The sequence below is a fragment of the Medicago sativa genome, chromosome 5, assembly GCF_051527215.1.
Source record: "Medicago sativa cultivar Bolivia chromosome 5, Bolivia_mono, whole genome shotgun sequence".
Taxonomy (NCBI): Eukaryota; Viridiplantae; Streptophyta; class Magnoliopsida; order Fabales; family Fabaceae; genus Medicago; species Medicago sativa.
Window position 1 is genome coordinate 73,321,562 of NC_140753.1, and position 27,874 is coordinate 73,349,435.

The 27,874-nt window shown below is 31.6% G+C and overlaps 3 protein-coding genes and 1 long non-coding RNA gene across 6 annotated transcripts; 3 read left to right on the forward strand and 1 right to left on the reverse strand.

The window, feature by feature from the left end:
* Positions 1-251: 251 nt before the first annotated feature.
* Positions 252-6,777, forward strand: LOC146924813 (TMV resistance protein N-like). 2 transcript variants are annotated; one of them, XM_085709757.1, is made up of 5 exons: positions 252-816; positions 1,672-2,776; positions 2,894-3,178; positions 3,274-4,140; positions 4,444-6,777. In XM_085709757.1, exons 1-5 carry the CDS (start codon positions 329-331, stop codon positions 6,541-6,543), a joined length of 4,845 nt encoding a protein of 1,614 aa, XP_085565883.1. In that variant the 5' UTR covers positions 252-328; the 3' UTR covers positions 6,544-6,777. The 2 variants fall into 2 exon arrangements, with proteins under 2 accessions (XP_085565883.1, XP_085565884.1); XM_085709758.1 differs by lacking the exon at positions 252-816 and adding an exon at positions 1,175-1,513.
* Positions 6,778-10,558: 3,781 nt separating this feature from the next.
* NAC042 (NAC domain containing protein 42) lies at positions 10,559-14,142 on the forward strand. Of its 2 annotated transcripts, none has more exons than XM_085709760.1 (3): positions 10,559-11,083; positions 11,896-12,200; positions 13,697-14,142. In XM_085709760.1, exons 1-3 carry the CDS (start codon positions 10,891-10,893, stop codon positions 14,126-14,128), a joined length of 930 nt encoding a protein of 309 aa, XP_085565886.1. In that variant the 5' UTR covers positions 10,559-10,890; the 3' UTR covers positions 14,129-14,142. The 2 variants fall into 2 exon arrangements, with proteins under 2 accessions (XP_085565886.1, XP_085565885.1); XM_085709759.1 differs by having other exon boundaries at positions 10,757-11,083; positions 11,893-12,200.
* A 1,359-nt stretch (positions 14,143-15,501) lies between these two features.
* Positions 15,502-24,161, reverse strand: LOC146924815 (4-hydroxyphenylpyruvate dioxygenase-like). The gene is made up of 3 exons (XM_085709764.1): positions 22,334-24,161; positions 16,173-16,355; positions 15,502-15,862 (listed from the first exon to the last, which is right to left on the reverse strand). Exons 1-3 carry the CDS (start codon positions 23,104-23,106, stop codon positions 15,691-15,693), a joined length of 1,128 nt encoding a protein of 375 aa, XP_085565890.1. The 5' UTR covers positions 23,107-24,161; the 3' UTR covers positions 15,502-15,690.
* Positions 24,162-24,448: 287 nt separating this feature from the next.
* Positions 24,449-27,564, forward strand: LOC146924816 (uncharacterized). Its single transcript, XR_015010271.1, has 6 exons — positions 24,449-24,714; positions 24,863-24,904; positions 25,027-25,105; positions 25,382-25,437; positions 25,940-26,038; positions 27,204-27,564. It is a non-coding gene; the product is annotated as an uncharacterized LOC146924816 (long non-coding RNA).
* Positions 27,565-27,874: the final 310 nt, after the last annotated feature.

Genomic DNA, 27,874 nt, shown 5'->3' on the forward strand with positions numbered 1-27,874 from the left:
TTAATGAACTTCCCCTAGAACGAATCGTTTGGAGAACCGAGTTCGATTGAAACAATTTTTTGTCAGACTTTACTTACATCTCTACCGAATTACTGATTGCTAGGGTCTCCTTTCCATAGAAACTTGAGGGTTAACACACAAAAAAAGATACGCAATCTTTCTATTCATATTTTCGTTGTTTTTAAAAGATATCATAATAATGGGTTTATACTAGGAGTAGTATATATACACTACTAGCTTTGGTAACATTTGTATCTATAGATATACCTTTTGTCAGGAGAAAAAAAATCTATAAACTACTTCAGTGTTCTAATCTTTTCTGTTCACTATGTCTATTGAAAAACATGGAGAACACTCAAGTGGTTTCACCTATGATGTTTTCCTAAGTTTTAGAGGAGAAGATGTGCGGCACAATTTTATTGGTTATCTTCGCGATGCATTGCAGCATCGTGGAATCAATGCTTTCTTTGATGATAACAATCTGAGAATAGGGGAAGACATTTCACCTGCACTTTCAAAAGCCATTGAAGAATCTAAGATTGCTGTTATTGTTTTTTCTGAGAATTATGCATCTTCGAGGTGGTGTCTTGGTGAACTTGTGAAGATCATCGAATGTACGAAAAGAAACAAAAAACAAATTGCTTTTCCAATCTTTTTCCATGTTGATCCATCAGATGTAAGACATCAAGGAAAGAGCTATGCTGAAGCCATGATTGCTCATGAGATTAGGTTTGGAAAAGACTCAGAAAATGTAAAAGCATGGACAGCAGCATTGTCTGAAGCAGCAGACTTGAAAGGCCACCATATCAATACCGGGTATGTAACTAAAGTTGTCTTATATGTATGTAGTGACCAGTCTTTCTTTCTGTTAAACCAGTGGATTGTTAAGACTCAATTTACTTTAAGAAAACTTTTCATTTTCTCAAGATGTATTGGAAATTGTGCCAATTTATTTATCAAATAGTTGAAAATTAATTTTTCTCAATAAATACTTCCTACTTGTAGAATCGTGAGCATGTGCGCTTTGGATACATGTAAGCATGACCCTTAAATTTATATTCATTTGAACATACTAATAGGAAGATTAAACAATCATTTATTGAATAATTGTGTTGGAGAGAAGATGGAAGAGAAGAATAATGTATTTTTAGAAACAAATTAAGCAATGTTTTGGTATTTTTTTTAAATTTCTAAAAATACTATATCTGGTCACTCGCTCTCAGGCGTGAGGGTGTGTGATGTAAGAGTCCTACACTGGATGAGATAAGGTTTCATTATAACTTTATAAGTGAGAACAGTCTTCACCTTAAATGCCAGTTTTGTAAGGTTGAGTTAGCCTCCCAACCCAAATTCTTGAGTTACATTTTGAGTTGTTCTTCGTTGTCTGGTTCAAAGATGAGTGGAGACTGGAGAGCCATCCGTTGGTTATTTGCTGCAGAACCTTGATTATGGCGATGCGAATTTTGTTGTCCAGTATTGATATTCAAATAACATTTATGTTTAAAAATGAGTGGTAATTCTTATGCTTGACTTCTGCTGTCTTATTTATTTTCCTGTTACGAAAGATTTCTATGATCGTGTATAATAATTTGTTTTTGTACCGGTTATTTCTGTTTTTATTACTAGACTGAAACAAGTCGTGATAACATATTCTGTGTTGTATTCTTGCAGATCCGAAATTGACCATATTAAAGAGATTGTTGAAAAGGTCCATGCTAACATTACTCCTAAACCTTTGCTTTCTGGCAACGATCCAGTTGGACTCGAACACCATACAGAAAAGGTGAAATCACTTCTAGACAATACTGATAATACTGTATGCATGTTGGGCATATGTGGAATAGGCGGAATAGGGAAAACAGAACTTGCCAAATCATTGTATAACAAGATTGTGCACCAATTTGAAGCTGCAAGTTTTCTTGCAAAAGTTAGCGAGAAATCAAACAAAATCAATGGCCTAGAAGATCTTCAAAAGACACTTTTATCAGAGATGTTTGAGAAGCCAGATACCGAGTTGGGAAGTCCAAGTAAAGGAATGAAAGAAATAAAACAAAAGCTTGGCAAGAAAAAGGTTCTTTTGGTTCTTGATGATGTTGATGGCATAAAACAACTAGAAAACTTGGCGGGAGGAAGTGATTGGTTCGGTCCAGGTAGTAAGATCGTCATAACTACAAGGGACAAAGGTTTGCTCAAGGGTCCTCATGCAATAAGAGATAAATATATTTATGAAATGACTGAACTTAATGATCAACATTCTCTTGAGTTGTTTTGTCGGAAAGCCTTTGGAATGAACCATCCTGAAACAGGTTATGAAGCTCTCTCTTCTCGTGCGGTTGGTTATGCCAAGGGTCTTCCATTAGCTTTAATAGTAATAGGCTCCAATTTGGGTGGTGGAAAGAGTTTAAGAGCTTGGGAAAATGCATTGAAAAGTTACGACAAGATTCCACATGGAGAGATTCAACAGGTGCTCCAAGTAAGCTACAAAGTGTTGGAGCCCAATGCTCAGAGTGTTTTCCTAGATATAGCATGCTTCTTCAAAGGGGATAGAATAGATTATGTTGAAGAGATACTTGATGACTTCGCTGCAGTAACTAGTATTGAAGAACTTGTTGATAAATCTCTCTTAATAGTTAAAGATGGCTGCTTGGATATGCATGATCTAATACAAGAGATGGGCAGAGATATTGTCAAGCAAGAGTCACCACAAAATCCCGCCAAACGTAGTAGATTGTGGTCTCATAAGGATATTATTAAAGTATTATCAGATGAAAATTATGTAAGAATCAAATCATTTACTTTTATTTTTATGTATTTATACATTATTGACGTGGTAGATCATAATTACATACCTTTTTCGAAAACCCTGATTTTATCTTTTTTACTTGTTTTAAAGGGAACTGGAAGTGCTGATGTACTTCAAGGGATAAAGCTTGATCCTCCCCAACCTATAAAACAACAAGATTGGAGTGATACTGTCTTTAAGAAGATGAATTGCCTGAGAATTCTCATTGTTCGAAATACGACATTTTCATCAGAACCTAAACATCTACCAAAATATTTAAATCTGCTTGATTGGGAGGAGTACCCTTCAAAGTCATTTCCCCCAATGTTTCATCCAGAGGAAATCATCGTCTTCAATTTGCCTGAAAGCAAACTTACACTGGAAGAGCCATTTAAGGTAAAATCATAGCTTTTTATATGTTATTTTTTGTTTCATTTTTATTTTTATATATAACAATAGTAACTATGTTTGGTTGACTTTTCTTTTGGCAGGTATTTTCAAAATTGACTATCATGAATTTCACAAAAAATGAATCTATCACTGCAATGCCCGATGTTTCAGGAGTCGAAAATTTGAGAGTACTTAGACTTGATAAATGTAAGAACCTAACCATGGTTCATGAATCGGTTGGATTTCTCGAAAACCTTACCCACTTAAGCGCTTCAGGATGCCCCAAACTTCGGAAGTTCCCGCAAAGAATGTTTTTACCATCCCTTGAATTCCTTGACCTTAATTTGTGTGTAGAACTTGAACACTTCCCAAATATAGTTAACAAGATGAATAGGCCATTGAAGATTTATATGATAAATACCGCAATTGAGAAGTTGCCAGATTCCATTGGTAATCTTATTGGGCTTGTTTCTATAGAGATGACAAGTAGTTGGAAGCTCAAGTATATACCATGTAGCTTATTCACACTACCAAATGCTGTCACCTTTAAATTTGGAGGATGTTCTCAACTTGGAGAATCCTTGAGAAGATTTCTACATGATATCCCTTCAGCAGCCAATGGTCGTTCAACATTAAAAACATTGCATTTTGGAAACAGTGATTTGTCCGATGAAGATCTTAAGGCGATTCTCATCTCTTTTCTTGAATTAGAAGAGTTGATTGCATCTGACAACAATTTCATCTCTCTCCCTGTGTGCATTAAAGACTCTGCTCACTTGTCAAAGCTTGATGTCAGTGGTTGCAATAAGCTTAGAGAAATTCCTGAGTGCACCAACTTAAGAATTCTGAATGTTTACGGTTGTGTGATGCTTGAACACATATCAGAGTTGCCATGCACTATTCAAAAAGTAGATGCAAGATACTGCTTCCGCTTAAATAGAGAGACGTCGGACATGTTATGGAATCAGGTACATCACCTCTTTATAGCTTTATTTTAGGAGGTAATAAGGGAGATATGTATGTGTATTATTTACCTCATTTTAGTTTATCAAAATATAAAAGAATAAGAATCGTATAATAAAAATGTGGCGTGTAAGTATCATTTTACTTTTATAATGTCATCTATGTGGCTAGTTAATGTTGTCATTCATGTGTGGGTAAAAATTCACTCTTTTATAATGCTTGCTTTATATGTCACAGTCACAGAGTGCAAACATGGACTTTAAAGACAAATATATGATACCGGTTTTTTGGTTTTTGTAATATGACAGGTGAAAAGCGAGAGATGTGGATTACAGATGGTGATGCCTCAAATGGAAACTGGGGTTCCAAATTTGTTTGACTACAGATGCAAAGGAGGAAATCCAAGGTTTTGGGTTGGTAAGAAGTTCCCCAATGTTGCTTTAGCATTGGTATTCCAGGGAGTGACTGGGAGGTCTAGAAAATCTCGTCGGCTACTTGTTGAGCTTCACTTGGTTATAAATGGTCTCTGTGTCCCTCGTAAAGGTTATTACAACTTCAGAATTGAACAAAATCATGTGCTAGTTTGTGATTTGCGACTATTGTTTAGCGACGAGGAGTGGCTGGGTCTTGATGCATTACTTAAGGATGAGTGGAATCAAGTGCAGGTTTCATATGAAGCCCCGTCCAATGTGACACTAAGTGATTGGGGAGTATTTGTGTACAAACAAGGAACCAACATGAAAGAATATGTCAAATTCATGTGTCCTGACCTGAAGTACTCACAGCTGGTAACTGACATATCACCCACAATGACAATAGTTCCTCCAAAAGATGATAAGCTAGAACAGAGGAAGTTGATAGATCAGTTAGCTCTAGATGATATGTTAGCTGGGATGTTGAGGGAAACTAGAGACATGGAAGGCCGCAGTTCAAATGAAGGAAATTTACAAGAGCTAATGGCGATTGTGAGTGGCCTAAATAAGGAGGCTCAAGATGCATTAGAAGGTAAACCACTAGATGATAAAAAGTCCCCCCTGGCATGGATTCTTCGGATAGTCAATGAATCAAAGGATGATGAAGATGAGCAAACAAACTTTGATCACACAGATGAAATGAAACCCGCCATAGGTGTAGGAGAAGCATCATCCTCTGGCCACCAGGGAAGTTCAGAGGCCCAACAAGACAGCAATGTTGAGCAGGATGAAATTATGACAGGGATATTCTTGAATGGAATGGGAACGGGACTTCGTGAAGCACATAGTATCTTTCCTTCTCTAGATGTAGACACTATCATGATTGCTGCCTTAAATAAAGGTGAATGGGTTAGATTGTCACTCCCAGAGTCCGAGGTAGAAATGAAGATATACATGGAAGGAATTATCAATGGACTGCTGGAAGCAAAGCTGAGCTTTCGTACTCTGAAGGAGTGGGAAATACTAAATACCGTGTTAAGGAAGGAAAGCCATGATACGATGTTTCAACCAATAAATTGGACTGAAATAGTGGTTCCAAGCTATGATGATCCTTTGTTGCAAGCATTCATGATGATGGAGCAAGGAAGTTGTGAATCGGAGAGGGCCAAGAGTAAACTCTTCTGCAAGTTGCTGGAGGAACAAAATGCTCTGCGCAAGAAATTTGAAGAAATTGAAAATGAAATTGCTACTATGAATAATTCAAAGAAGGGTCACAGCCTTAACGAGAAGCTGGCTGCTGTTTTGAAAGGAAGAGCTGAAGAATTGCAGAGGCTCTATGATGCTGGAATTGAAGGCTTCCAGAACTCAAAAGAGATTCAAGATCTTATGACAGCTACATACTCAAATGGAATGAGGAATGGTGTCCTTGAAGCACAGGCGATATTACTTGCTCTGGACATGGACATAATAACTCACGTGTTTGAGGGGAATGAAAATGAAATTTCTGCTCAGGATAAAGATAGTCGCCTTCTTCCTTCTTCAGAAAATCAATATTACAATTTTGTGGAGAAGCTTAACACTCAATTTTCCTGGTATAGTTCAAATAAGGATCAGAGCCCTGATGGCACTGATGAATATGATTGCCACACAAAGGAATCAAGCATTTCTGACTCAAAATCTTCTTTGGGTAGCACAAAGATTTGCGCAGACATTGGAAAAGAAAGTTGCAAAGATGTTATAAAGCATAAGAAGCTGGCTGCTGTATTAAAAGAAAGAGGAGAAGAATTGACGAGTCTCTATGATGCTGAAATTGAACAATTCCAGAACTCAGAAGAGATTCAAGATCTAATGAGTGCCACTTACTTGAGTGGACTGAGGGATGGAGTCCTTGAAGCACAGGCCACCTTACTTTCTTTGAATATGGACGGAACTCCTTACCCCTATGGTTGCTTCTGGAGGATTTTGCACACTTGTTTTTGCAAGTGTTTTTCTTAGTTGTATATGAGTAAAAAAAAATGAATAATTGATGCACCTAGATTGCACAAGCCATGTTTTCTACTTTCATTATTAGTGTCTGTTGAATGTTGATAGTAATAGACAATGAACAAGCCATGTAAGTCTGGCTTGTGGGAAGCAATAAGCATTTATTTTTGTTTAAGTGGTAACACAGTTCTTCAAGTTACAGTTCTAAGCATTGTATGAAAATGCCTTATCATCATCCCCTTTGAAGTTTTATTTTGTTTACTTTTTTGTAAGTGTAATTCTGATCTGAATTCCTTGTAGATGGATCAACTTCTTGGTTTTCCAATTATGATTCTTTATATAGTAAGAACACTTGGAGTGTATATTGTACCTGGAAATTCTTTATCTGAAGGGAGTGGTCCGAAATCCTATTCCTATCACTTTTTTAAGCTTTTAAGTTTTAAGACAAGTATGGTGTATCTGTGATCTTTCTGTTACTTCCTTCTAAACTTGAAATAGGGCTCTGAACTCATTTGATTAATGAGGGCCGAATAAATTTATCAGTCAATATACATGGTCGACGACGCATGATGTGTCGACAATGATAAAAGAACACTAAATACGCACTCCATATTTATATTAAAATAATTGAAAACATTGTCGACGGTGAATGAACATTCTCGACGTATGAGGTGTCGATAATGTTTATTTATTATTACATTATTACATAAGAAAATTTTTCACAACTTTTATCAAAAAATGAATGAAATAATCATGACTCTTTTGACATTATCCTTTTGGCCCTCGTTAACCACTAATTATGTGGGCCTACATGATTTAATCTCTTTTTGTTCTACACTCGTTTATTTTAGTCAATTATCACTAGTCATCGCATTTATAGCCTTCAATTTCTTGTTTTAAATTATTCATCTTCTCATTAATAGCTTCAATTCTCTGATTGAATTGGCCTTATGATGATAATTGGTCTATTAAAAATTAAATAGTGTAAATTACACTCTCATCCCTTAAAAGATACTTGAATTACACATATATTTCATCTTATGTTAAAATAAACATTTCCTTCAATGCAAAACATGTTAGAAAACATTTCACTCTCCTCCCCTAAAAGAAGTTTTACATTTCTCTCTCTGCTTACGTTAAAATCTACAATTTTCTCACTTAGTAATTTTTTTTATTTCGAATAATCTAGCTAAAAATATAACACACTCCAAAGAAAAATAATATTGTGAATCCATTTTAATATTATCAAAATTTGAATGCATATTTTTCTTGGTTTTTTTTTGTTGCAATTTCATTAACATATTTTTCACCCTATTGTAAAATATAAAACAACACGGAGTAAAATTAAAATGAATGAAAAAATACTACAGTTGATAAAATATGGTTAATTGAAAGTGAATTTTATATTCTAAATTATAAAATTAATAAAAAATATTTAAATTTAATTTTTAATAACATTTAAATTATAAAGAAATGAATTTATTTTTCTTAAGTGGTGGTTCAAAATTAATAGATATCATCAAAATATTTATTCCCCTTCAAAAAAAAATCAAAATATTTATTCATGTTAAAATGGATTAAAGTGCACTGGATATTTAATTAGTAAAGGATGGGATTGTAAATTTGTAATTCAAGTACCTCATAAAGAATAGGAGTATAAGTTTTTTTTTAGGGAAGTAGGAGTATAAGTTTTACTTTTCAAGGGATGTGAATGTATATTTTAACATTAAATTGGAGAGAAATGTAATTCACATTTCTCTTAAGCGAGACCGAGCATAATTTACTAAGTTAAATAGTGTTGCTCGATTATAGATAAACATTCAAATGTTGATCGACCTTCGGCTCAAGTTGAACCGATCCAATAAGTGATATTTAAAACAAATTTCAATATATATGAAGTCTTTTTGTTTGTATGCGAGACCTTTTTTATTTATTTTTTTTGAAGAAAGACCTTTTTTATTTAAAGAAGAAAAAAAACAATGACAAATAACTTTTTATGTAAACCTAAAATTAGGATTCTAGGAGTCTTACTTTATGTTTGTTTTGAGTTAAAAGTCTCCAATGAGACAACCTGATTATTGAATGCTAATAATGGTGAGCAACGAAATGTAGATTGCCCTTATTCAATTTAACAAGTTTCTTAATTAATAAGGGTTAGTCTTGTAATTTTTGCTCTTTTATATATTTTGTAGGAATGGTCGTCAAGTTAGATTTTTTTTTTTTTTTGAGGGAATCGTCAAGTTAGATATTAGCAATTTCAAATATAGCATGATAATGACGTCGTCGTGACATAAAACTATGTAGACTTTATATATTATTTTGGTCCAAGGGAAAAGAAGTTTCTTTCCAGACTTGACCACGAGTTGGTCTCTTCTTCCATTATATAAATAATAAATAATAAAAACGAAAACATATATAAATATTCAATCCCTAAAAAAAATATAAATATTCAAATGCTAAATCATATATTTAACCTAACTTATGCTACTTTTTTTTTGAAAAATTAAAGGAAGATATTAAAGGTTGACTCAGTTGATAAAAAAATTGACCCACCCATAAAATTATAGATTCAACTCTTGCTATCAGCGTGAAATTTTTTCATAGATGATTTATATATATATATTTGTTAGCGCTCCTCGAGCTATAAGACGTGTCTTAACCGTGATAAATCTCAAGACTAATTCATCTAAACTTTTTCTATAAACGAAGAAAATTAAGAGAAAATGACACGTTCAAATTAAATATATGAAATGTGCATATCGACTTTGTAGCAATTCCTCCGATTTTGGAGTTATTAGCATATTCTCTTCACATTGTTGCCTTTTCCGCCATTTCACTGTCATAGCAAAGAATATGAACCAAAAACTTCACAAGATTCTCTTGTAGAGCCAAGTCAAGCTTCAAATCCCACTATCCACTAACATATAATAAAGATAACATTTCTCTTTCTTTAAAAAAAAAAAATTTGCCTAAAAAATAATTAATTCATATGCAATCTGAGTGTAAGAAAATTTACATTGAACCGTTATATTATGATAATGTATAACTTTAATTTTAACTATAATATTTTTTTAACAAAAAAAGGCCTATTAATATTTTCAAAATCACACATATGATTAATTGTAAATTGTAGATATTATATAATGTTTTGCACTAACAACATATGACAATTAAACTATTTGATATTTACCAAAAGTTTAATTAAGTGTAAGACCCAACCCTAATCTCATTTTTGTTAGGTATAGTATTCAACTTTCAATTATTTCATATTATATCTTTTAAATTTTGTTAGGTATAGTATTCAACTTTCAATTATTTCATATTATATCTTTTAAATATTTGATTAGTTTTTCTTTATGGTACCAAAAAAAATATCCTTTTTTTAAAACACAAATGTCCATATATCTCTATCGGTATTGATTATTTAACATGAAACAGAATTGGTATGCATGAGGTTTGTTGATAAGTCACAATTAACCCCAAAACTGAATTAATTGTATTTCAAACAAAAATCACAAGTTTCTGAAATTTCATTTTTCTTTTTGTTTGTGGCTTTCTTTTGTAGAAAATAGTCAATCTTCATCTTTTTTTGTCAAGTGGTATAGTGATTAAGGCTCACACATTTTAAACGTGGAAAAGTGAAAAGTTTGAGTTTAAATACCGACCATGCATAATATTGTTCGAGGTTCCATCTCCATCTTTTTTTGTTAACCCACCGTAATTAGGATTACAAGATATTTGTTATCTTTCATTTTTTATGATTAGAAAATTCATTCTTTTACTAAAATTAGTAAGGATCGGACTTTTTTTGGTCCATACAAGAAAACTTTTTTTTTGGTCTAGAATTTTCTTAATAATAATTTTTTTCGGTATTTATTGTTGATTGAATTTGACTATGGCCAAAACCAATTATGTATGACTGTTCTCTTCCATCCATATATGCATGGAATAGTCAAAGTCGTGCCCACTCTAGTAGACTTTCCTTTGGTGTGTTTCTATAAAGCAAATTAACATGAATTCAAAAATTATTGTCATTGCCATTTCACCTTCCATGATTAATATTCAACTTTTGTCCTTTGGTGGCATTGTGGGGGCCCCTAAAAAAGTCTATATGTATCATTAGGTCAGAAACTTGTAAGCTTTTGAACTCTTATTTCTTAAGATGCATACATCTCATAATGGACATATTTGACTTAATTCCAACGGCCAATTTTCAACTTAATTGATCAGAAAATTACTCATTGTGACTCATACAATATTTTTTATATATATAAATGCATATATATCGAAAAGAGGAAAGTTATTTGCATGCTATAAGAAGTTTTCAAGAGTTTGTGGTACTCTAGGATTTTGACAAATATGGATGTGGCAAAGTTAGATAACTTTGATGTCAAGAAAGAAGATGAAGTTGTGCTTCCTGGGTTTAGATTCCACCCAACAGATGAAGAGCTTGTCGGATTTTATCTACGGCGAAAAGTGGAGAAGAAGCCTCTTCGGATTGAACTCATCAAAGAGATTGACATATACAAATATGATCCATGGGATTTACCAAGTAAGATTTTATTCTCCTCTCATAATTATATGTTAATGAAACTTATATATACACTATTTCAGCTGCTGTAGAGAAATTTGTTCTACGATTTTTCATAAAATAAGCCTGATCTCTACGACTGCTTTATGATGCATCGGTTGTAGTAATTGTTAGATTAACTTTATCTCTCTAAATCTAATAGATCTTACAACTGTTGCGCTATAAAGCAGTTGTAGATGATCTAAACATTGCATAAGACTCATCATAATTGTACTCGGTTCGGTTCCACTCCCACGGTACAGCGGTGCAACAAAAAAATTATGTAAAAAGGTGTTTATTGCATGCAGTGGTATGTTATCTTAGTTTTCAGAAGAAAAAAAAATATGTGCTGCTACACTGAGAGAGAGAGCATCTTAATTTATCTTAAATTAATAATTTGACAAGTGAAAATCTAATTTAATTAATAATTTATCTAAAAAGAATATGAATTTAATTGATATTTTTAGCTTTTGAACATTTCATGTGAAAATCTAAATTTTGCTGTTAAAAAAAGTGAAAAACTAAATTATTATATCAGATTGTTGTTCAATAATAGGTAAATTATCTAAATTTTTCTGTTCAATAAAAATGTGAAAATCTAAATTATTATGTCAAATTGTTCACAAAAATATTAACTAAAACATATATATGCATGTTTACATTATAGGCTATGGATCTATAGCTAGGTGCAAGTGCAACTATCCCCATTTTGATTGTAATATAGGGTTTCTGATCTCAATTGTCTTTTTTGTTCTTGAATTTACATATATGGTTGTGACGTAAATATGAAGAAGCTAGTACTGTGGGGGAAAAGGAATGCTATTTCTTTTGTTTAAGAGGAAGAAAATACAGGAACAGCATAAGGCCTAATAGAGTGACAGGATCTGGATTTTGGAAAGCTACAGGGATTGATAAACCTATATATTGTGTTAAAGAATCACATGAATGCATTGGACTCAAGAAATCATTGGTTTACTACCGTGGAAGTGCAGGGAAAGGCACCAAAACTGATTGGATGATGCATGAATTTCGTCTCCCACCTAAAGGAAAAACTAGCAATAATCCACTTCTTAATCATAGCAATGATGTTCAAGAAGCTGTAAGTGATTTCATTGTGTTTGCATTTTTATCAAAACTTTCATTGGTTTTGCATTTATAATTAAGGGGTGTTTGAATAAAAAGTTTGATATTAATTAACTTCACTTATCATATAAGAGTTTATTAGCCAACAATGTGACTCGATAACGAGTCCCTTAAGCATGTGTTCATTGGTTTGATCCTTGACCGGTATGTTTAAAAGAATATACTATATTGGAAGAGAATAACATCTTAAATGGTTATGGTTAATCTCTGACTTTTAAATGTGGATATCTTGGACTACCAAAAATACATGAGTTTTTTTTTAAAAGAAAAGTACATAAGTTTATTGTATAAATTGTTTTGGAAATTGTTGAGAAAATGAGAATAAATATGCATAAATTGTTTAAAACAAACTTATGAAAATATCTGGCGGAGCTTATAATAATCAATTCAAAACATTGCCTAAAAAAACCAATTCAAAACAATTAATTTACGAAGAATATATTTTTTGTTTATGTCATAAGATAAGTCCAAATGACTTTTAATTGACTAATCTTGCAAAATATATATTGGCTTAAACACTTTTTTTGTTTTTTCGAGGGGATTGGCTTAAACTTTTTTATTATGTTGTCTGAAAATAGATGAGAGATTTATAAAACGTGAAAGCAAAAGCAATTTTTTTGTGAATAATAAAAAGCAAACCCATCTAGAATCGTATGTAAAGACAAATCTAGAGAGAACATATTCAAAGTAATGACGATAACAACATTAATGCTGAGATTTGGGGTTGGAAACTCGTTCATTTTCAAGATAGGTATGAGCTGAGCATATTTATTAAACTTTGTACTTCCTCCGGTCTTTATTATAAGAAACAATTGACTTTTTTGGTTCATTGTGTAAGTGATGTATCTAGTCTATATTTACAATAAGATACATTAATTATTTTATGAATCTAAAAAGTCAACTTTTTCTTATAATAAGGACCGGAGGGAGTATTATTCTACACTTAAGCAACATATACTAGACCTCATAAAATATATAAAAAAAAAATAAAAAATCTAAAAAATATCAAACATACATCATCTGGTCACTATTATAAGTAAAAATTAACATTTTAGATTCATTAAATAAATTATGTATGTAGTCTATATTATAGCCGACATATATCACTTATTCAATGAACTTAAAAAATATATTTTTACTTATAATAGTAACCGGAGGTTGTATAATTTATAAATATTAAGACCTACAAAACCAACTTTTACTTATTCACATTAGCTCTCTAGCATGGATTGATTTACATCATATTACTAAAAAATTAGTAATTTTATAATTAAAATAATGCCTTGGACGTATCAAAATCTATTAGGATACATCATACATGACATGTACATAGACAAAAGGATCTAGAAACTTTGACATTTGCGCTAATTCAGTTCACTTTACTTTATTAGCAAGCAACCTTTGAAAAGTGTGTTTTTGTTTTTAACATACTGTATGGAATTTGCATTGCAGGAAGTGTGGACACTATGCAGAATTTTCAAACGAATCCCATCATACAGAAAATACACACCAAATGTGAAAAAAGACTCAGAAGAAGCAGCATTCACTATTAACTCTTCAAGTTCCAAAACATGCAGCATAGAATCTGACAACAGCAAACCACAATACTTGACTTTCACAAACTCACAACATGTTGTTCAACAGAATCATGAAACCAAACCATTCATTAATGGACATGTTGACCAAAGATTTAACCACTCATTTCTAAATCAATTAGGCAATGTAGCACAAGTTCCAACTACCACCTTGTCTCACTCAAGTTTTTGGAATGATCAAAATGTTGTGGATGATGCATTTGCAAATGACAATTGGGATGATCTTACATCTGTTGTTCAGTTTACCTTTGATCCATCAAAGGTTTATGATTGTAAAGATTTTAATTAGATTTAATTTTAGAGCATCATATACTAGCTACTTTAAACTACTACTATTACTACTAGTCTACAAGTACATATAACAATTTTCCGGTCCCACCTACTCCTTTATTGGGTACCAGTGAAAAGTTTCATCCACCAAATACAGAGTTTAATTAATATGCATTGTTGATGTAAATAAATTTTACACGTGTATCAAATCATAGAGGGGTAACCTTGGCGCAACTGGTGAAGTTGTTGTCATGTGACTGTAAGGTCACGGGTTCAAGTCCTCAGTACACCGGGTTGCCCTTTATCCAATCACATTTCACTATGTAGATCCAAGTAATATCGATGCAGTTCATAATAATGGTATTATGTGTCAAACGACGAAAAGAAGATCAAAAAGGGTTATTTGACGGCTTGTGGGATTCACAATGGCTTTGGCAAAATTTAATATTGGTAGAGATAATTGAGGGCATACTATTTCTTCCTAGAGATAATAAGAACACTATGTTTCACTTTCAAAAATTTAACAAAATCTTTCAGCTATAAACCTAACCATACGAAAATATTTGTTGATTTACCTTTTCTCATTTCTTGATCAAGTGTCAATTGTATGAACTCCAATCAAACTCCACACAAAATTTTGTCCCAAAAGTGAGAAACGATGATTTGGTGGACCACACTAAAAAATGATAGTTTTCCTCCCTAATTAATCCATTACCATTGTATATCTTTCGAAATTTATGTAAATTTCTACAGCAAAACGGCTAGTTTTATAATAAAAACAAAATGACTAATGCGAGACAACTATTGATAATTACATAACATAGTGTACCAAGATCAGAATCATATATAATCTGGTAAGCTTATCATAAAATAAAATTTGGTAAACAGAACATCCAATATATGCTAACATGAGGATTGTTGAGAGCCAAAATATGTTTCTGAAATGAAGTTATAGCTTCTTCTCTTTCCTCTAATTGCCCAAATTTGCATAAACCATGGCCATCGGGTAGAAGGCTTAAGCCACCAATTCAGGCAACTGCAGAGCACTCAAGATGTAATTTTATAATGAAGTCAAGTAGCCCATAGTATTTTCTCAGCAAGAACAGTAGCATCATTCATTTTATTTTATTTACAAGTGAAGGAGCAATAACCAATTAGTACTAAAGACTTCAAAATTATGGAGATTTGACTAGGAATATGAAATATCTTTCTATTTGTCGGTTTTTCAGTCTACTTAGTAAAAGAAACCCAAATCATGAACAAAATATAATCAATAGAGATTTGGAAGAGAGTTGCTAAGGTTAGACGCGAAACAAGATAAAAATCCGCCCAGCATGCGCCAATAGATAATGCATTAAAAACTCGCACAGTCATGACTCGTGACAAATATTTTCTCTTGAATAAAAGAGTGATGCCAATGAGTGATTATTACAAACATAAACACATTACCATCATTTGTTTTTGTTTACTAAATACTCATATAATCTTTTTTCTGTTTTTTTCAAATATTCCTACTTCATTTCATTCTCATCTTGCGAAGGCTTGCTTAATATGTAATCTTAATTGTTTGATGCACAATCTTCATGCAGTTCTTCTAGTTTCCAAAGTCTTCTCATATTCTAAAATGGATTTGAAAAGTTCTGAGACGTTGCCTTTCCCAAACCCCCCACATCCTCCCTTTTGGTACTCCTTCCCTTTCTCATCCTTGAGCATGCATCCAACTCTCTGAATTATCTCTATAAATATGGTTGGTCTGCAAATTTTACAAAAGAGAACCCAATCAACACCAACAATATTAAACAAAGTACTAAACACACAACACACTATCAATTTGATAATTTAGGCTCCGTTTGGAAGCGTAGGAGGGAAGAGGAGGGATTTTGGAAAGGAAAAAAAGGACAAAAACAAAAGAGGCATTTTAACTACTATTTCAAACTTATTAGCCACTTGAGTATAATCTAAGTGCATATGTTAATAATGAAATCAAGACAATAATAAATAAAAGAACAATAAAATGGCATGTATGTGATATGATATGAATATGATTCAAAAAGAGCATATACCTATCACCAATAGGCTTAGTAAAAATCTGAAGCACAGTACCCTGATCATCTCTATCAACTAGAATCCCAAGCTCTTCGCATTCCTTAATCTGTTCATCACTCAAAACATCCCCAACGCGATTCTTCAAATTGCGATAATAAGTCACCGGAGGAGAAGGCATAAACTCAAACCCACCAACAACACTTCTCTGATGAAATTTTAGGGTTTATCCAGATCACTAGATACAAATTATAGCATATCATCAGTGACAAAAAAGAAGGAACAAGAAATTGTGTACCTTTGAATTAGGTTGATGAAGGATAACCGTAGACAACGCCGACAGCTTTGAGAGGGGTAACTACCCTCATTCCGTCTAGCTCTAGGTTTTCACCGATATTCAGAATAATTAACCGTCTAATGGGATGACGTTTAAATAGCTAAACGGCTGAGGGCAGGGACCTCTCATTGGGCTTATCTAAATGGTCCAACCCATCACGGTCCATTTAGTAACAAAAGCCCAATCACTCAAATTCATCATATAATTAGTGCTTAACACAATAGACCATAATTTATATTATGACATCAACTTATAATAATTGATTATTGTCAATCCATAATTGATTAATTAAATAATTAATCCAACAATCTCCCACTTGGATGACAATACTCAATTACTGAAAGAATAAAAAATTCACTTGTCATAAAGAATTTAAAATTTAAAATTACATGTATGGTCAAAGCACTAATCATTCAAAAGAGAAGTAAGCTTTAATGCTGCAGAAATTGAATCCGATAGGGAAAACAAATCATACAGATCAAAGATTCACTTTTCTAACAAATGATGAATCTATAGTGACACGTTTGAATTAAAAAGAATATGTCACTAAAGAATAGCCCAAACATTTTAAAAAAATGCTATAACAAACTCCCACTAACCCAAAATAACATAGACTTGATCAAATCATTATGAGTTACAATACTCATATATATAAGTCTGTGGTTATGGTTCTGCCAATGAGTTTTCAATTCCATAAAAGTCATATATCCACATAGGTATAAGAATAGTAATTACTTATAGGGATAGCCTATAAAGAGAGAGTAATTACATTTAGTCAAAGTCGATAAATGTTCTATGACATTCAATTAATCCAAGTTTTATAAAAAAAAAATGTGACTATGAAAATCCATAAAAGCAAAATAGGAAATTCAATAATCCCAAATTGGATTAACATAGACACGTAGTTTAAAGAAAAAATGTGGATTAATGTGGCCACTGAAATGTCAATAACAAAAGAACATTTATGATTATCTCAAATTATAAGTACCACAAGAACACAATATCATACTCGATAGGAGTATTGATATTATACATTGTACTTACTATTTATGACCTCAAAAAATATGGAATGTTGGTAAAACAGAAGCACAATATATATTTGCATGCCAAGAAGTTATTGTGCATATTCCAACAAAATTGACTTAAGCATCCAATTATGATGCTCATTGATATCGATAGAATTTTAACATATATCTCAATATAGAATGAGACTAAAGTTTAAAGTCTCTTAAACTATGCCATATTTTATAGTGTGCACAAGAGTATATGGCGATAACGAGAATAATATTGTGTACACATTTCTCTTGATCTCACATGTATATAAACAAGAGTGAGATTTCTCATTTGAGCTCATAATATATAATGTTGTGTACACACTCCCACTGATCCCACATATATATAAACAAGAGTAAGTGGGATTCTCATTAGTGATCACTGATACAAAAAAAAAATATATTATAATAATGTAATATTCAACAGTGGGATACTTAATTACCAGTGCAAGATTATCAACATAAGTGGTTATATAATTTTAGCCAATAGAGTTTCATGAACTCAACCACATATTTTGCACATGAGCATAGCAGAATTATTAACACAAGTGGTAACTCAAGAATAATATGAAACCCCCATAAATACATATTTTATCAATAGCAGATATTATCAAGAATTGGGTTTCGTAGTTAACCACATATTCTGCATTTAGAATTAAGGAGAACATAAATTTTCATTTAAGAATTTTATAACACAAAATCTCCTTTTTCACAATTAAAATTCCAAAGAATTTTATAAATATAATAACCTCTATACGACAAATATGATGATTATATAAAAGGTTTATCATCATATGAGTGAGATAAGTCTCTATTATTATAAAATAGGATATGAGACTCTATTCACAATTTTAATAACTCACTCAAAACTCAAATGTTATAATTATACTTACACAAATTTGAGAAACAATTAGGTTACAAGCAGCGGAAATACACAAGACTTATATTTTATTATTATTGAGGATATAAGAGAAAATAGTCACAAGCTTCCATAAGTATTAAAGAATAGCAATAACATAACTAATATCTTCAATATAAGTCTCTACAAAAATTTCATATCTAAAAATATGAAAACAAATAAATATATTTGTTTATGAGATATAGTTAGTTGACATGTAGAATTTTTCTCACTTGTTGAAGAATGATATTTTCTCCACTTGGTGGAGAATGATAGTTAAACTATCTTACCCACAAAAGGATGATTATGTTAAGTAATGTCATACCGATAGGGTATGTCCATCACGTTACACAATACATAGCAACGATTCTCCCACTTGATAGAGAAAAAACAATGATAGTTGAATTAAAAAGTTTGAAAATATTTTAAATAAATTATTCAACTATTTCTCTATCACAAAATGATATGTTAAGTAACGTCACACCGATAGGGTATGTCCGCCACTCACATAACAAAGGGATAGTGGCAATCCAAAATATATATATATATATATATATATATATATATATATATATATATATATATATATAATCACATATAGTTATAAATTTAATTCAAAATATAATAATATTGGATTGCAAAATTTATACAATTTTCTACATGTCTTTTAACAAAATAACTTACTTATATTAATCTCATTCAAAGATCTTAAGGATAATAAGTAAGAACTATATCATCACAATGTACCATTCTTATGTCTTACAAAATTTAGACATTGATAGAGTATTATAATTGACATAAGTATAAACATTTTAGGTACATTGAATAATAACAATTATATTAATAACAACACACCGATAGGGTATGACTGTTACCAATATAATGCTAATCTATTTAACAAAATTCGCATAATTGTACCCACGATAGGTGAGATTACAATTATACAAATAAATAATTTTTATGCTTAAGAGAATATGATATAATAATATCATGCATAAACAATTGTACTTAATTTACTCAACTTCGGTCATATTCAAATGATAGAAAAATGTGCTTAACAATATTTTAAATTAGCACATCATAAATATGACTTTAGAATTTATTTTCTATGAAGTAGTATAATAACAAAAGTTGTTATTTGGAATAGAAGTGTGTCAAATAGTTTTCTAATTTATCCAGAAAAGAACTCTTAGAATAAAATTTTTCAATACTCCCACTATATATTAGAAAGAACACAAATACAAAAATGGAGTATTATAGTAAGAAAATAGTATATAACAACAGAGTTCTGTTTAGAATATTCTAAAAAAAAGGATTTCACTTCTATATAGGATATCATAATTGCTCAACAAAAGAGAAGAAGAACTAAATTTCTTCATATGTGCAATAATAAGCAATAAGTCACAAGAGGATAAAATGATTAAATAACAACTTACCTCGCAGAGTGTGACATTCATCCTTATACTTAGAGCCACTGAATTTTGATGACTTAACGAGAATATCTTATAATATAGTCATCTCAAAAATATTCATCAATAAAGAATAAGCAATTATAAATAAGCATATGTGAGACTCTAATTATAAATCAATATGATTTATATAAGAATTCAGATGTAAGGATGATACATATTTCAAAAATTGCCTCCATTCTTCATAAGTTGTTTTGATAATAGTTAACAGATAAACAACAAAGATGCTTACAAATTTTAATTCATCATTATAATTTTAGCATAAAAAATGCAATAATGCATTATTTACTATATACAAAAATACATAGTTTAACATAATTGTGATCCAAATATTTAATTGCGACAAGACACATTAATAGTATTTATCACAAAATTTAGAGTAATAAATTACGGGTCTAGATTAGAGAGTATAGCAGAAAACATAATGTATATTAAAGAGAAATATGTCAATATTATATTCAATTAATATAAATGACATATATATACAACTCACTATACTCATTTTGAAAACAAAATATTATGAGGACCCTTCAAAACAATTTGTGACAAGAATCAAAGACAAGTGTCTTAGTTTAAATATGTTGCCAAAAGAATGATCAATTAGTAAACTTTGGATCTTTATGCTAAGACAATATGAATTAAAGAATATAATTTATTAGAATATTTATAATGCTAATAATATTTAAAAAACGTAAAATTTAGATTAATTATATTTGGCATTAAAATTAACAAAATTGAGCCTTCTATAAATTCACAATAGTAAATATAAGAGAGAATTTTCAAAAACAGTTTAAGCTCAAATATTGAGAATACATGATTTGAAATAAATTACTCTCAATTTAATCGATATATGATCTTTTCAAGATTTGACAAAATTTTGAAATCCATGCATCAAAAAAATACAATATCAACAATTCTCAAAAATATATTAGTTTATACAAGATATTTGAGACAATAATATAAGACTGAGTCTAAAGATTCTTCACAATACTAACACTTTAAAATAATAATTTACATAAGTGTTATATTTTAGACTCAAATCTAAAGAATGCATGATTTAAAAGAACATATGATTCTCATATTAGTATACATCAAATATTTAGAGATCTCATAAACTAATTTAAATCCCAATTTTTATGGGTACAGAATAAATCAAATCTTCTTAAGAATATTTTGGGTGCAAGAAAAATTATATTTTCATCCCAAAATAATTTAATAGTTACTAATTAATTGGGGATTTAAAATTCCTCATGACACATTAATCTCAAATTTGAAAGACTGAAAATATTTATAATTGTCAAAATTATGCCAAAATTATTAGAAAATTACATTATAATTATCAGGCACATAAAAAAAAACACATATATATATATATATAGGAATATATTTGTCATACGGACTCCCACGCACCTGTAGGCTTTGACAACAGTTTTATGTGCGTGTGGCTTTAGGAGATTGTTATCTCCCTCACCCGTTTTGCTGTAACGGGTCGTATCCTACCCGGTAGATGGCCCGGAATCAACCCGAATCTATCTCTTGCTACAGGTTTTAGAATTCAAGCTAACTAAACTGCATAATTGCGCAGAACGTTGATCGTTTACCTTTAATCAAAAAACCCTCAAAAGTATTTTTAGAAATTACACCCGTTTTATTTGGATTCGAAATTTTACAATAATAACATAAAATAACAAACGGGGACTCGACCAACATAACAGAGAAACGAAAATTCAAAATAAATAAACAATCACAAATTACAGAATGATCATTAGGTTGTTGGCATCGATGATGATTAATTTGTGATTGAAACTTGTTAACCGTATACCTTTTGACATAGGAATTATAATAACTAGGGATCGTAAGAGTGCACACATGATCATACAATATATATAATCAAGAATAAGAATAGTTTCAATTTAACCAAGTACGATCATGTTGTAAACATAGATCAAAATAATAGCCATATACTGTATCTAGTAGGCTCTGATACCAATTGATGAAATTTTAGGGTTTATCCAGATCACTAGATACAAATTATAGCATATCATCAGTGACAAAAAAGAAGGAACAAGAAATTGTGTACCTTTGAATTAGGTTGATGAAGGATAACCGTAGACAACGCCGACAGCTTTGAGAGGGGTAACTACCCTCATTCCGTCTAGCTCTAGGTTTTCACCGATATTCAGAATAATTAACCGTCTAATGGGATGACGTTTAAATAGCTAAACGGCTGAGGGCAGGGACCTCTCATTGGGCTTATCTAAATGGTCCAACCCATCACGGTCCATTTAGTAACAAAAGCCCAATCACTCAAATTCATCATATAATTAGTGCTTAACACAATAGACCATAATTTATATTATGACATCAACTTATAATAATTGATTATTGTCAATCCATAATTGATTAATTAAATAATTAATCCAACATTCTCTTCCTCATTTCTCTCAGTGTCTTGAATATATCCTCCGACATCAACGCCACATGATGCATCCCAGCACCTTCGTTGTGTTCCAAATAAGTTTCTAACGGACTCATCCTTTTCGTCCCATAAACCGGTTCAGTCATCGTAAGCAACACCGTTTCCTCGTTGTTCGCGAGAACAACTGAGTTAAACCCGCACTCACTCGTTCCAACGTCTTCTGCTGTAAACTCAGTAAATTCATGAAAACCGGTGAATTGTTTCAAGTATTTCACAGCGGGTGAAAGCTCTGGTACGTTTCCGACGGCATGGTCTAGTCGTCGGATTCCGAAGTCGAGTGATGAGTCAATTGATTCATCTGATACATGTTCAAAACCAGGGAGGAACAACGTGTTTTGGTTATGGTTCGGGTTGTTGTAACTGATGTAGCGTAAAACGACGTCACCAAAGAGACGCACTTCAGAGAGTTTGACACAGTTGTTAAGGAGGATGGGAGGAGACGACGGAACAGCACCATGGTTTACACTTGTGGTGAAGGCGAGTTCTGCGTCATCAACTTCAACAGCGAGGGCACGGGCGGAGAGGCCATGGGAGGCAGAGAAGGCGAAGCAGGCAGAGGCAGAGAAGGAGGGAATGGAGGCGGTTGGGGAAGGTGAGGAGAGCGAAATGGATGGGGAGTAAGCAGCAGAGAAGAGGAGATTGAGGTCGCCAGAGCGGAGGAGGTAGGAAGCGTGAGTTAGGTTTCCGGTTGAGAGGTCGGATTTAGCAACAATTGGCATTCCGAGTCCGTGAGAGAAACGGCGTGCGGTGTTTGTTGCGTCAGTGCACCAGAACTCGACGTGGTGAAAGCGTTTGAATTTGAATCGGTCTGATTTTGGGTTGGCTCGGACGAAGTTTTTGAAGCCAACTAACTTGAACCCGGTTTGGGTCTGGGATACCGTAAGCAGGTTTTTGTGACTTTGGTTAGCTTGGTGTGTGTTTGTTGTAGTATTGTTGCTATTGAGGTTGTTGTTACTGCGGTGACTTTAAATAAGTGAGGGAAATTTTCTAACACAGATATTTTTAAATAAATGCAACATAGATTGATGTTGTTTAACGGTCATCTCTTATTTTATATAACTGGTTTAACGGTCTTGTCTATAACATAAGAGTACAAACTTGTGGGACCAATTAACATTTTATACTGTTTATGTTGAGAGTTGCCTTACCAAATGCACGACACATGACTAAAAACATCACGTGTTTACAACCCAAGTGTTATGTTTATGAGTGTTTTTTTGTTTTTGGTACAAGGCAGGAAAAAAATGTAATTTAATAAAGTTAAAATATTGTAGATAATAATAATGTAAAGCCCCTTCCAAAAAAATTATCCTGTTCTGTCACCATCTTTGATGCCATGGACAATGTGTTCATCATGCTCTGTTAATCCAATAACATGTTTTATCATAAAATTAGTTTGTTATGTGATTAAAGGGAAAATGTGAAATATATCGAGAAAGAGAGGATAAACTGACACAGTTTTGAGCAAGAGGAGATATCCAAAAGAATGAGTGCTCATTACATGCATAAAGAGACGTTATGAACACAAGTTTTTATTTACTGACTAATGTCTCTGTTTTATTTTTTATTGAAAAGCCGGTAGATTGGAAGCGTAGTATACATCAATTAACTTAGCATGCACAGCTAGATAATGCTTAAAAAAAAAAAGAGAGAAATCATTGTATAGTTTAAATCAATAAAAAATAAAAACATGCACAGTCATGACTCAAGACAAATATTTTTCATTGAACAGAAGAGTGATGCCAATGTGCATATTACAAGCATAAAGAGACATCTTAATAATATACAAACATGAAGCAACAAATAGCAACTTTTTTTACACCAATCCAATGTGGCACATCTTCAATCCAATGTGTCACATCCTCAAGCCACTACATGTCACATCATTATTAAAAAATAATTTTACTTTTGCCATTTTAAGCAATTACACAATACAAACAATAAAATATCATTATCACACATTTTCCCTCTCCAATTCAAAATTCAAATTTCAAAATTTTTCAAATCATTCTTTCCCTCCTACTTTTTCTCTTATCCCAACAAACATCACTCTCAAATTTTAACTCACTTTTCTCCCATTCTATTTTATTCTTTCCTCTCATCCCAATCTGACTTAATTTCTCTCCAATCTCTCTCTTCAAACACAATCTCATTCCCATTTATCGGTTTCTCTCTCTTAATTTTGAATCTCATCTTCTCTCACACTTCATTACTTCCATAATCTATTTTCCATTCATTCTCTGTCTCGCGACCACACTTCCTCTCCTATGTCACCGCCGTCGGTTTGACGGAAAAGAATACAGAAGCAACGTGCAGAAGAAGAAGAGGTAAGAACTCCAAAACTATTTCCGTTTTTGGATTCCAGATCCATGTTCATCTTCAGATCTAGAACCACTTTATTTTGTTCCTTAAATCTGACATGAGATTGCTTCTTACTCTACTAAAGTTTTTTTTTTTTTTTGCATATTCAATCAGAGATTGTTGCGCATGAATTTGAGGATAAATTTGTGAAAATAGGTATGTAAATTAATTGTATTAAGTGGAAATAGGATGAATTTGATGATGAATTTGTTGCTCTTGAATTTCATGAGTTTTGATTTCTTTGAATTTTTATAATTCTGTTTTGATTTTTCATGCAGTTGAGTAAAGTGGACAAAAAAAAAAAGGTTCCATGGGATTGTTAAGGCAGACATTTGAATGGGTTGTCTGCATCTCAAGGTGATTTTTTTTTTTATATTGATTTTTTTCTTCTGATAATTTTCATGGAGTTTTTTTTATATTGAGGCAGACAATATTTTTTTTACGATAACCATGATTTGAAATTTGTTTATTCACTTACAACCATAATTTCTTCAAATACACAATTTACTTGAATGGAGTACTATATTTTATAATTGAGTTTCTATATTTCTTTTATATATGACATGAGCCTAGCTGTGATATTGTTGAGTTTATTTGTTGTAGTCACATTCAATTCAATTATTTTATTTGCAGGCTCTTTGATTTTAAGCTCTATACTTAACAGGAGCATCAATCGGATGTTATTATTTGTAAGTTCTTCCTAATTTATTATAGGTTCTTTCAGTTGGTCTTTGTATTTGATGTTCCTCCTATGCATTGATTGTTTCTATTGAATTATTTATTACATTTATTGTATTTGTATTTGTAGTTTCTTTCAATTTGATAATTATACCAAACTTATAAGATTTGAATTTTCACTATACTTTTATGTTATTGATCTAAATTTTTAATTGTTCTTTACGGTAATTTGAGTCTCTATCCAACTTATTATACCTCAAAATGACTACACATTAATTTGGCAATATGTTATTGACTTTTATGTTTTGCTTAAAGGTTTAGTTTTTAGCTCTTTTTTTTCAATCTTGCAATATTATTTTTTTCAAAAATGTTGCTTGAGTTATGCAGTATACTATGGTTATATTAACTGGAAAACGGAGGTTTCATGTTTTGATTGGATGTAAGTTTTCACTCTGTTTTTTTTCCCCTTCTTTCTAATCCTTTGAATATTTCCCTGTTCTTTCTTTATTGAAGGAAATGTAACATGAAGAAAATTTTGATGAAAGAAAAGCGAGGTCTCATCTTCAAGGAGTAGGGATGAAGCCCAGTTTGGGGAAATCATAAAGACCAAAGGTAACAATGGATAAAAATTGGATTCTGATTTTTTGTTTACTTTCATTAGTATTATCTCTTTCCTTTGTTTGCCATCATTAGCAATGAATGACTTAATTGACTACTGAAATGCAAGGTTTTGGGATTTAATTTCCATACTTTTTTTTATCTTTGCATATACACTCATCTTGAATGCTTACATTGCCAAACAATGAGAAGTTGCTCAATGAAAAATACATATCAGCTAAAGCAATTATGATTTTTTGTCCATTTTTTCATTGACTTTTGTTTCTAATTATAGTCATATAATTGCCTAAATTATAGTAAAAATCTGTCATGGTCGTATGATATCCTTTGCTTTTCTTAGCTTATTCACTTCAGAATTTGTATAGTGCTATTGGTACCATAGTTTTGTTTCTCATTCCTTAATTTGATTCATGGATTAGGAATTGACTATTAATTTTATTGTGCATTCACCATTCTGTTTGCATGCCTCAACTGCAATGTAACATTCTAAGTTAATGTTTGTGGGTTAGATCTACTTGATGGATTATATTGCATTAAGATAAAGAACAACTATTTCATGGATTTTATTGCATATATGCCTCAGCTGAACTTCATTCTAATTCTGACTATTTTTTGATGTAAAAGAATTAGAGAAAGAACAAATAATCATAGTCTTTCTTGATGTGAATTAAAGGGCTGATGTTTGATGACGTGAATTAGTTACCGGATGGTCACAACAACTTTAACTTTTTAGTAACTGTTTTATTTAATTTTTAGAACTGCTTTGTTGTGCCAATTTAACCTGGCCATTTTTTGTGGATCTGTTTGTTATAGTTTTCATTTGGTATGGTCAAAGTCAATATTAGGATTATAAAAATTGCTTGAAATTTGAGTGACAAATGCTTTGGAAGCTTACTGAAAAATGAATACGAGACTTAACTAACTATCAAACTAATTAACCAAGTAAATAATCTCCCTAAACTACTAACAACATTTCATTCGCCTATTTATATTGTGATTCATTTCTTGATGTCTTTCCTTTATAAGTTGGGTTGAAAACATACTTTTGTGGGAGAGAATTGTCATAAAAAAATTTGCTATGTGGCCCTCATTTTATTAGAACAAGGTGCAGCTTATTGCACATTGTATCACTAATATCCTGCCATGCTTATATTGCCAGGAGATACCCCCCTCAGCTTCTGCATCTTCATCAAGCAAAAGGGCATCTCCCACCAATGATGATGATGATTACATGAATGTTCCAATTAAGAAGCTACTCAGGAGGACTGTCAAGATTGAGAAGATTTAAATTATCGTCTTAGTATTCCTAACTGGTCCCCTTTTTAATTGATGTATTGGAATAACAAGAATTGCTGGTCATTAATATATTAGGTGACAATAGTCTTGATGTTATTTGGTTAGCTGATAATGTTTTGGTACTCTGAGTCTGTCTTTTTGGTTATGTAATGGGGATGTAATATTAATTATGAGCTTTGACTTTATCTATAATAATCATCATTTAAGTTATTGACTTATTATTATATTTAGTTGCAATTCTATTCTAATGACGTTGGATATACATCTCAGTTGACTAAGGTATTGCTTTTAATGACATGTATTTTTATTTTTTTTGACAAATTTAATGACATGTATGTTTAGTTTTTTTTTTTTGAGTAAAACATGTATGTTTAGTTGGCTATTTCACTTATAGACTTATACTAATAGAGTGAGTTTGTTTTTACAGATTTTTCAATGAATCATGTATTTAAATCCAGAACTCAAACATAAATTTTAGTTGTTATATTATAAATGAGAGTTATTATTTTGGTGATCTTAATGAATTGATGATTA

What these genes read in the sequence shown, in the direction of transcription:
- LOC146924813 (XM_085709757.1), top strand. Translation starts at nt 329, where the DNA reads ATGTCTATTGAAAAACATGGAGAACACTCAAGTGGTTTCACCTATGAT. An exon ending in TATTATCAGATGAAAATTAT is followed by an intron (nt 2,777 to 2,893) that starts GTAAGAATCAAA and finishes CTTGTTTTAAAG; the next exon opens with GGAACTGGAAGTGCTGATGT. An exon ending in CGGACATGTTATGGAATCAG is followed by an intron (nt 4,141 to 4,443) that starts GTACATCACCTC and finishes GTAATATGACAG; the next exon opens with GTGAAAAGCGAGAGATGTGG.
- NAC042 (XM_085709759.1), top strand. Translation starts at nt 10,891, where the DNA reads ATGGATGTGGCAAAGTTAGATAACTTTGATGTCAAGAAAGAAGATGAA. An exon ending in TGATCCATGGGATTTACCAA is followed by an intron (nt 11,084 to 11,892) that starts GTAAGATTTTAT and finishes GTAAATATGAAG; the next exon opens with AAGCTAGTACTGTGGGGGAA. An exon ending in GCAATGATGTTCAAGAAGCT is followed by an intron (nt 12,201 to 13,696) that starts GTAAGTGATTTC and finishes TTTGCATTGCAG; the next exon opens with GAAGTGTGGACACTATGCAG.
- LOC146924815 (XM_085709764.1), bottom strand. Translation starts at nt 23,106, where the DNA reads ATGCCAATTGTTGCTAAATCCGACCTCTCAACCGGAAACCTAACTCAC. An exon ending in AGAGAAATGAGGAAGAGAAT is followed by an intron (nt 16,356 to 22,333) that starts GTTGGATTAATT and finishes TCATCAGAGAAG; the next exon opens with TGTTGTTGGTGGGTTTGAGT. An exon ending in ACTAAGCCTATTGGTGATAG is followed by an intron (nt 15,863 to 16,172) that starts GTATATGCTCTT and finishes TAAAATTTGCAG; the next exon opens with ACCAACCATATTTATAGAGA.